This window comes from Salarias fasciatus, chromosome 13, assembly GCF_902148845.1.
Source record: "Salarias fasciatus chromosome 13, fSalaFa1.1, whole genome shotgun sequence".
Lineage (NCBI taxonomy): Eukaryota > Metazoa > Chordata > Actinopteri > Blenniiformes > Blenniidae > Salarias > Salarias fasciatus.
In genome coordinates this window covers 324,842-335,485 of record NC_043757.1, presented here as the reverse complement: position 1 = coordinate 335,485, position 10,644 = coordinate 324,842, and the positions used below count along the sequence as shown (strand labels likewise).

At 46.4% G+C, this 10,644-nt stretch overlaps 1 protein-coding gene across 1 annotated transcript in view; it reads left to right on the top strand.

Moving 5' to 3' along the window:
- The window catches only part of abhd12 (abhydrolase domain containing 12, lysophospholipase), a 29,863-nt gene extending 25,173 nt beyond the window's left edge, over window positions 1-4,690 (top strand). Inside the window, exons 12-13 of the mRNA XM_030107316.1 lie at window positions 4,080-4,207; window positions 4,293-4,690. Of these exons, the coding sequence (XP_029963176.1) occupies window positions 4,080-4,207; window positions 4,293-4,329 (165 nt within the window). The 3' untranslated portion in view covers window positions 4,330-4,690. The remainder of the gene's footprint in view (window positions 1-4,079; window positions 4,208-4,292) is intronic.
- Window positions 4,691-10,644: the final 5,954 nt, after the last annotated feature.

Below are 10,644 nucleotides of genomic sequence, written 5' to 3'. Positions count from 1 at the left end.
CAGCAGACACTGGGGATGTGGAGATTAATCGATTTCGATCGAGATACGTACGTGTGAGATACGAGTGTATCGATCCATTCACTGTGTATCGATGGGATGACGGTTTATAGTCATGATGCATCGTTCGCTGTGTGCCTCATCGGTAATCTTCAGATTTGCATCGGTTTTTACACGTTGTACTGCCTTCTGTCTTGTGTTTCCGAGGCGTCTTGAATGCACCATCATTCCCGAAGACGGACGGAAGCCGTATGCGCATGCGCACACACACTGTGCTACAAGTTACAACGTGGCGGAGTGCAGCAGCGGCAGCGCTAAGTCACAAGAGAATCAGATTTTTAAAGACATACTGGAGGATCCTGCGAACCGTTCAGCGCTGTATGGTTCCAACTCGTACTTGGGCAGCCACCATGCCAATCAATCTGGGAACGCGTTTGCGTGATGACACATCACGTCGAGTCGCCGCCCTGTGCGCGCTCTTCCGCTCATACATGATTCCCAAAGGGTTTTTACTGACATGATTACAGATGTGTTTTAATCCTCTGCGAAAAGACGAAGCTCCAGCTGTGCGGATGTAAACAAACTGACATGCGGCTGACGTGCGCGCTCCCGACAGTCCTCATGGAGGGAGCCGCGCATGCGGCGGAGAATCCTCCAATCGTCTTTTAACGCACCCTCAAAGTTCAAATCCATCGTTTGGAAGTACTATGGATTTTACAAGAAAGATGGCAAACTTGACAAGACGAAGGTTATTTTTAAGAATGCCGAGCTTCTGACCTGTCTGGGAGACGGGGAGACGGACGCTGCAAAGCCTCGCTTGAAGCCTCGCTTGAAGCCACTCATTGAGAGAGATGTGGTGTTACTGTTACTGTTCCGTTTACACTGACAGCATCTTATAGAAATCTTTTGTTTTTGTTTTACTCTTTTATTGTTACAGGACAGTAATACATAGTAAGTAATACATAGTACTGGTCGAGAGATTACAAGGAATATTTGTTCAGACAATAAGCACTTTTTTGTTCCATTTTCTACTTCTAAAGAGTAAACCCAGCCTATTTTAACATGCTGAATGATTTGCCATCTTCTTATTTTTTTGTTTGCTTAATAGATAACATATATTTCTTTGCTTCACATTGAACTGCATTTGATTGAAGTAGTTTCTTAAATCGCATCGCAAACAGGTGTATCGCATCGTATCGGGAACAGGGTGAATCACATCGTATCAGGATGGAGGGTGAATCATATCGTTTCGTATCAAAACCAGAGATTAATCGTAAGTATCGTATCGGCAGGGATTCAGTGTATCGCAAATTATATCGTATCGTTGGCAGGGCATCGAGATGCATATCTAATCGCCACAGTAATGGAGATCCACGCTCCTAGCAGATACCTCCAGTACCAACAGCCAAGCGCCGGCACCGAGACGTTCCGCGTCCAGTTCCTTTCTGTCAAACCTACGGCCAAAATATCGAGTTATTTCAGCCCTGAAATGAAGAAGCAGAAGAAAAACCACCTGTGATGACAGCGACGCGCCATGAGGGAATTGCGACCGTATAGCGGCCATGTGTTGTTGCTGATCTCAGTCGTGTAGGAGTGTTCAAAATGAAAAAACAACAAAGAACATATTATGACTCAAATTCGAGTTCTTGTACAACGGCAACAACGACCAAGTCAAAAACAACCCCCCCCCCCCCATCCCCCCAAGGTGTCAATCTTTGGGGAAACACTGAATGAGCTGTTAGCTTAGCCGTTAGCTACCAGAGTGTCTGTTTGATTGTGAGTGAGTTGTTAGCTTAGCTGTCAGCGACCGGAGTGAATGAAGCTGCGGCTGACGCCTGCGCCGGTGCGCCGGTGCATTTAAGTCCACAGTAAAAGTCAGGTTCTTTTCACATCTTTCAGTGTGTGTGTGTGTGTGTGTGTGTGTGTGTGTGTGTGTGTGTGTGTGTGTGTGTGTGTGTATAAAACTCCATATTCACTATGAGCTCTGAGCTGAGATCAGACATGACAGAGAGTCAACAGGTGTGTGTGTTGCCATGGAGACCGGCTGCTCTCAGCAGCTGTGTGTGTGTGTGTTGCCATGGAGACCGGCTGCTCTCAGCAGCTGTGTGTGTGTGTGTTGCCATGGAGACCGGCTGCTCTCAGCAGCTGTGTGTGTGTGTGTTGCCATGGAGACCGGCTGCTCTCAGCAGCTGTGTGTGTGTGTGTTGCCATGGAGACCGGCTGCACTCAGCAGCTGTGTGTGTGTGTGTGTTGCCATGGAGACCGGCTGCTCTCAGCAGCTGTGTGTGTGTGTGTGTTGCCATGGAGACCGGCTGCTCTCAGCAGCTGTGTGTGTGTGTGTGTGTTGCCATGGAGACCGGCTGCTCTCAGCAGCTGTGTGTGTGTGTGTGTGTGTGTGTTGCCATGGAGACTGGTTGCACTCAGCAGCTGTGTGTGTGTGTGTTGCCATGGAGACTGGTTGCACTCAGCAGCTGTGTGTGTGTGTGTTGCCATGGAGACCGGCTGCACTCAGCAGCTGTGTGTGTGTGTGTGTGTGTTGCCATGGAGACCGGCTGCTCTCAGCAGCTGTGTGTGTGTGTGTGTGTGTTGCCATGGAGACTGGCTGCACTCAGCAGCTGTGTGTGTGTGTTGCCATGGAGACCGGCTGCTCTCAGCAGCTGTGTGTGTGTGTGTGTGTGTGTTGCCATGGAGACTGGCTGCACTCAGCAGCTGTGTGTGTGTGTGTTGCCATGGAGACCGGCTGCACTCAGCAGCTGTGTGTGTGTGTGTTGCCATGGAGACCGGCTGCACTCAGCAGCTGTGTGTGTGTGTGTTGCCATGGAGACCGGCTGCTCTCAGCAGCTGTGTGTGTGTGTGTTGCCATGGAGACCGGCTGCTCTCAGCAGCCATGACAGTGAATCAGCACTTTTTCATCCAGTTTGTTTGGTTGATGAAATGTTGTTTTTTGAGAATTGAGCAGTGAAATTGATTTTTTGTGAAATTGTCAACACTGAGTGTCACTGAGTGTCAGAAGCCTTTCATGGATTCATCCTGAGGTTGTCATCCATTCATCCGCAGCCAGGCTGTAAAAATGTGTGAAGTTGTGGAGAAAACCTCTCTGAATGCATTGGAGCAAAATCTACACTCTCCTCACTGAAATGCATCTGGAGAGAGAACCGTTTGAGATAGAGACAAAATGAAAGCATTGTGAGAATCACAAGGGAAAAGCCTACGTTTTGACGTGTAATTTGTGAAGATTGTGCCAGAAATGTGGCCAGGAGATGACAGAGTAACATTTGTGGTTTCAGTGGAGAGTCTCTCCAATACACACCCATTATAAACTCCAAACACAGCTGCAGTTCTCACCAAACCTAAAAGGTCATAGTTTGAATTTGGAAATGAGGTTTTCACATCTGAATAGAGGACAAAAACTGAAGCCTTTTGGTATTTTAATGAAGCCTGAAAAAATTTCCAGTTTTTGGGGAATTTCTTAAAATGCTGATGCCGAATTCAGGAGGTGTGGCCGTGGATCCGGAGCGGCTGAGAAAAATGTGCTCAACCAGGAGCTTCCTGACATTAGAGGTATTCTCATCACAACCAGTGCTACGTCGCCTTTGGAAAGTGGAGCGATACTTCCAAGGGCTTAGTAGTCACGTTTGTTTCGTTGACATGCTAGCTACCGACATCATCACACTCGGCCAGTCAATTCCAGCATGGAAAATTGCCTCTTCCACTCCCTCAAACGGATGCATTTACCTACTGAAACACAGTATGGTTTGATTTTACGTCAATCTGGACTCAGGAGTAGCCAGGGGATTCAGTCGGTACCTTTAAAAGTAGCAAATTCAGTACTCATTCCCACTCATACTGCACCGTACTGTACCCACACAAACTCCAGTGGAAACAAGTCACAAGACGCTGACGTGGAATGAGAAAGAGACAAAAATATACCTTTTTATTTAAATAACTTGAGATTCAACTTTAAATTCAACTTTATTCATAGTGTGTGTGTGTGTGTGTGTGTGTGTGTGTGTGTGTGTGTGTGTGTGTGTGTGTGTGTGTGTGTGTGTGTGTGTGTGTGTGTGTGTGTGCTCATGTAACAGCTGTTTCAGGTAGCGTCCACTTCCAAGAGTCTCAGTGGACACAAAGTGTTGTTCGTTCCATTTCCGGCTGCTCTGGCCTACAAACACAAGTTCATTTACAGGAGCCCCGAGCTGCCACACATCCTCAGGTAAACACACCTGTTCAGAGGAACATACAGACATCAGGTGAACAAACAATCATCAGGCTAACAAATGATTCATTTTGTCTTTCAGTGATTTCCTGGGCACGGCTCATCCCCTCACTCCATGACCAACGCTGTTTATTCCTGATGCACCGCAAACAAACAGCAAGCTGTTCCTTTTAAACCTGTTAGCATTCCTCACACAGCCACACAGCTGGTTACCATGGAGACATCCACTCTGACATCACAGCACACCAGGTTACCATGGAGACATCCACTCTGACATCACAGCACACCAGGTTACCATGGAGACATCCACTCTGACATCACAGCACACCAGGTTACCATGGAGATGTGGGTTACCATAGAGACCGTCTTTACCTGACAGCTGAGTGATGCGGATGATTTGAATGTTTAGTTTGTTTTATTTTTAAAGACGGTTGTGTTCTGAAATAAATTGTTCTGATTTGAAAACCTAAACCTCAGTTTTCTATATTCTATTTTTCCTGGATAGATTTTGTTGTCTGTTCTGCAGATGTTGAACCCTGGGGGGCCTTTTTAGCCCTGGGGAGGGCCCGTGTTTAAAACCATGGAGTTTAATTTACAACCACTTAAAATCCCCTGCTGTGGCCTCGGTGATGGAGCTCCTCTACCTCGGTGATGGAGCTCCTCTACCTCGGTGATGGAGCTCCTCTACCTCGGTGATGGAGCTCCTCTACCTCGGTGACGGAGCTCCTCTACTTCGGTGATGGAGCTCCTCTACCTCGGTGATGGAGCTCCTCTACCTCGGTGATGGAGCTCCTCTGCCTCGGTGATGGAGCTCCTCTGCCTCGGTGATGGAGCTCCTCTACCTCGGTGATGGAGCTCCTCTACCTCGGTGACGGAGCTCCTCTACTTCGGTGATGGAGCTCCTCTACCTCGGTGATGGAGCTCCTCTACTTCGGTGATGGAGCTCCTCTACCTCGGTGATGGAGCTCCTCTACCTCAGTGATGGAGCTCCTCTGCCTCGGTGATAGACCCTCACATCCGGCAAGAACAAACTCCAGAAACCCAGTGGGAGAAGAAGAGATCTTGGGGAGAACCACAGTATGGAGGGATCCCTCTCCCAGGGACGGACAGCTTTGGCAGCAGCTAGCATGAGACAATAAGAAGTAAAGCCTAGGACAATGTTGAGGACAGTCCGTTGGACGGTCCAGCACAGGAACCACGGATCCCAGCAGTAGAACTGAAGCCAGTCCACGGGCACAGCATAATATCCTGAAACCCCCCCTTTCAGAAATTCAGCGACACTTTATCATCCATTCACTCTGTAAAACATATTGTACATATCATATATCGACTGTATGATTATATATTGCATTGTATATTGCATTGTGTATATTATATATTTCCTGTTTTATTGTGGCGAGCGGCGGCGAGGCAGCGAAGGAGGATTCAGTCTGCTCTTCAGTTTTCACAAGCATCAGAGTTTATTGTGACAACAACCGACCCTGTGCCCACACACGAGCCTCCAGTGTACACCAGCGCACACTCGTAGCTCGCCATCCCGTCAGACTGATGGAGCACAGTAGCGCACACCAATATAACAATGCACTAACGTAACTGCCCTGCTCGCACTAGCACACAGTGCGCACACGCCATCGCCCGCCCCGGCGGCGCGCAGGCCAGGTCCCTCCCCCAGAGGTCTCCCTGATCCACGATGCGCACATCAAGAAAATAAAAGAACACAAAACAGGTGGCAACGGCACACAAACAGCAAACAAAACACACTCACAACAAAAGGAAACGTAAACAAACCCCACAGAACACAGAACACGGCTCGAAACGGCCCAAATAGTCCCGCTACCCATGAGCCTTTGCGGCTCAGCACAGTCTTGCAGGGCGGCGGCCCTCTGGCGCCCCATAGCGACCCCCCATGGGCGCTACAATATTTTTAAGATTCAGGTTGTACATACAGTTAGATCTTCATTGTCTTTAGCTTCTGTTATCAGTCCTAGTACGATTTGCACTGTTTCCTGTTCATTATTGCACCATTCATGACTTTTGCGCCCCGCTGTGGTTCTGTGAGCCTGTACGCCTGTACATTTCTCCACTGTGAGATTAATAAAGTCTTCTATTCTATTCTATTGCTAAATGTGCAAAATAACGTCAAACAGCTTCTGTCTCTTCTGGACTTTAAAGCAACACTAAGGAACTTTCAGTTTTCGTTGATTTTGGCGGCGCCAGTGGACAAAAGTGGTAGTGTTTTGCCTGACTGAATACTACAGTTCCCATGAGGACTAGCACGTGGCGTCGTAAATTGCTGCTCCCGGTGGCGTGCTGTCGGACTGAACTCGCCTTCATTTGTTTCCAGGGGCTGTGTGAAGGACGGATAGCGACGAGGTAATGAATCTAAATGAATCTAATGGTGGCTAAACAATGTTATATCAAGATGTGACGCATGCCGTAAAGCAGTTCGCACATTTGGAGCTTTTTAGTGTGCAGGATTCCTCCCACCCTCCTCACAGCTGCTTAGTCCAAGTGAAAGCAATACTGACGCCCTCAGCCCGTGACAGAGGGTCATTCAACTAGTTGTAAGTCGATGTATCATCACAAAAGATATTAAAATTTTTTATTAAGGTTGAAAAGTTCCTTAGTGTAGGTTTAACATGTTCTTTTTTTATTTTCAACTAAAAAAGTGCAAAATCAAAACTAAAAACCTTCTGAACAAAAAAAACAACAAGGTTCCGTTTCTAAACTGAAAACACTCCACAGTCTGCAGCAGCAGACACACATCAATGAACTAAACATGATTTATCCGATATGGAAACGGCACAAACTGACATGTCTCTGGAAGCCCTGCTGCTGCTTTAAAGGGGCTGTATCAGGCAAAATTCACTTTTTGTATGTTTTAACCTTGTTATATAGTTCTGTTCTCACCAAAAACACCCAAAAGCGTTGTTTTCCTTTGTGCCTGTGTGTTTGAGCTTTCCTGGTGTTTCTGCTGCTCAGAGAGGCAGAGAGGAAGCCCCTCCCACCAGGAAAACACTCCGTTTCCCACGTTGTCGTCAAACGGAGAGGATGAAAGAAGAAAACTTTAACCGTCGTCTGAAAGCAACAGTCAAGCAAGAGCAAGAGTCTGGAGGGTCTGGAGGGTCTGGAGGGTCTGGAGGGTCTGGAGGGTCTGAAGGGTCTGGAGGGTCTGGAGGGTCTGAAGGGTCTGGAGGGTCTGGAGGGTCTGGAGGGTCTGAAGGGTCTGGAGGGTCTGAAGGGTCTGGAGGGTCTGGAGGGTCTGAAGGGTCTGGAGGGTCTGGAGGGTCTGGAGGGTCTGGAGGGTCTGAAGGGTCTGAAGGGTCTGAAGGGTCTGGAGGGTCTGAAGGGTCTGGAGGGTCTGGAGGGTCTGGAGGGTCTGTGCTTGGTGAGTTTCTAACAGGAAAAGACGTTTTCGCGTGTCTTTGCGTGTGGAGAAGCTAGAGCTAAAGAGCTAAAGCTAGCTAGCGTCTTTGTTTTGAAGCTCTGATTGGTTGAAGTAGCTGTCAGTCAAAGTCCACAGGGGGAGAGGCGGGATTCAGTGAAACGGAGCGTTTTCTCTTCCGGGTTTCAGAATTAGCCCCAGAAAATCTTTTATTTCACACAAAATGACTTTTCCTTAGCGCCAGAAATAAACTATGACCATGTTAATGTCATTTCTAGGGTTTGGACGAGCTAAAAAAGCAGGATACAGCTCCTTTAATGTTTTGATTTACTTCTTCCCATGATGAAGGAACGGTCTTTTTTTGACCAATGAGATAAGAGTGATTCTGCTTTGTCAAGCCATGTTTGTCAGCTCATTGGTCACAGAACGCCAGAGAGCCGGTGAACAATTTACCATAAGTCAGGGCTGGACATTCTAAACGGCCCGGTGGCCCGGAAGCACTTTTAAAACCGTCCGGCCAGTAGATTGCGCAACGGGCCAGTGAAAAATAATGCCTTGAAAATAAATAAATCATTTCACTTTAATTCCCAGTGGTCCTGTGAATAAAACGTAGCGCTACGCGATTCCAGCCAAAGACGAGGTTTCATTCCTCCTGAGCCTGGAAGCAGCTGCTGTCACACAGTGGAGCCGCTCCCCCGGCACGTGAACGCCGCCGCTCGCTCGCCTCGTGTTCAGAGTCAGCAGAAGACGACGACACAAGTTCCACCTTATAACGATTAAAAACAAAAAGTTTCTTACACCCCCAGCTCCCGGCCAGGCGCCTGGCAAAAAAGCCAAAGAAAAATAAAAGCCGGAGGGGGGGGGGTGTGTGCGCGTGCATCAGTGTGAATACGTCTGCTTTCAGCGACATTTAAGGCATAGCGCCCCCACGCTTCAATGGTGAGGACAGGTACTGCATGCAGGCCGGCAGCTTTATTAGAGTGAAATAGTGACGCTCAGATCATACATTCAAATTCTGCATATGATCCATGGTTATGATCATACAAAAAAAACAATAATAAAATAAATGAAATACATGGGGGAAACAGCATTTTCCCAGTATTTAACCCCCCCCCCAAAAAAAAAAAAACAGTTTGTTATCATAGACTTCAGCCTCTGTCAGCCTGTCCTGTCATCTGTATCAGCTGCAGCAGAATGGATCTAGATTACCTCTGATATTAGAATAGATGTATTTTATTTACATTTTCATGGAGCCGCTCACACTGAGCACCAACGATAAAAGGTTCTGTTTTAAAACAGCTGTAGTCCAGTGGGCGGTGCCTCTGAGAGAACACACTGTTCTACTGGAGCAGGACTAAAATAAACGGCATTGATTGAAACAAATGAGTTTTCATTACTGATACATGACAAATTCCAGTGGTTCAGTTACCATGGTTACAACAGCGTCATGTCAAGTTTCCTGTAGAGAGGATGCACGCTTAGCGTGTGTGTCCGGGCCAGTGAACATCAAAATCCACCGGCCCGGGGGGCCAGCAGTACAACTCCCTGAATGTCCACCCCTGTAAGTTTTCTTAAAAAAGCGCATGTTCCATTGCTCACGTTTTGACTCTCAAAAATACGGAACAAAGTGCGTTCCTTTTCAGCTCAATACGGAACGCACACTTTTACGTCCAAATGCGTAACGATTCCGTTTTTCAAGGAACGGTTGGCAACTCTAAGGCTGTGTCCGAAACCGCATACTGCCCACTACATCCTTCCATACTCATACTATCCATACTGCATCCTGCATACTCAGTCCATCAGACAGTATGCAAAGCGTTTATACTACAGCATACTACATAATAACCCACAATGCATTGCACTCCTCCCCGAGCCGAAATCGACCTGCTAAAGCTGATTTCACTTTAACTGTAAAAAAAAGTACCCCCTATCTGCTCAATAAAATGAAGGCAACACATTACAAGCAATATTATTAATTAAATTCAACTATGTTTGATATTGAGTACATTTAAGTGAAATAAGGCGTGTCATAATTACCCATTTAAAATGAGTAAATTCTGATTCAAAACATAAGTGAATTAACTAATAACTAAACTAAAATATTAATTTGAATTGAAATAAACTGAAACTTAGAAATGATTTAGCAGTATTTATAAAAATTAATTTAATTCTACACCTCAATGATATACAGTTTAATTATCTAAATTAATCAATGAATTTATTTAGTTATTCATTCATTCATTCATTATCTGCCGCTTCTTCCCTTTCGGGGTCGCGGGTGGCTGGAGCCGATCCCGGCTGCTGTGGGCGAAGGCGGGGTCACCCTGGACAGGTCGCCAGTCTGACATATATATATACAGACATTCAACACATTCATACCTAGGGGCAATTTAGGGTGACCAATTAACCTGACATACATGTTTTTGGACTGTGGGAGGAAGCCGGAGAACCCGGAGGGAACCCACGCTCACACGGGGAGAACATGCAAACTCCACACAGAAAGGCCTGAGCCCCGGCCGGTATTTGAACCCAGGACCTTCTTGCTGTGAGGCACGAGCGCTAACCACTGCACCACCGTGTGTCCCCATTAATTAAGTCTATTAAATCTTATTTTTAATTAATCGCAAATTCAACCATTAATGTAGAAGTCTTGACTTTATTTTAAATGCCGCCAGCATCCTAAACTTGAAACAGTACGATGCTTGACCACAGTAAAGTGCAAATGATGCAACCCAACATTAGAATACCGAAGCTGACACATCCTTGGTTTTCTGTCCATTATTTTTTAAAAGGCAGTAGTTAAATGATGAGTAAAATAAATATACAGAAATCATCCAATGAAATGAAAGTGTAATAAAGTGCATGGAGACCATATCAATAATAAAAATCAAGAAAATAAAACACTCCACATTAAGCAAAACGTATGAACACACTACTTTTTCTTCCACGCAGGTATCGTCAGTCAATGTAATCTGTAGATATTGACAAATGCAGCATGTAAAAAAAAGCTGAAAGGGGGGGGGGGGGGGGGGGGGGGTCCTGAATCAAA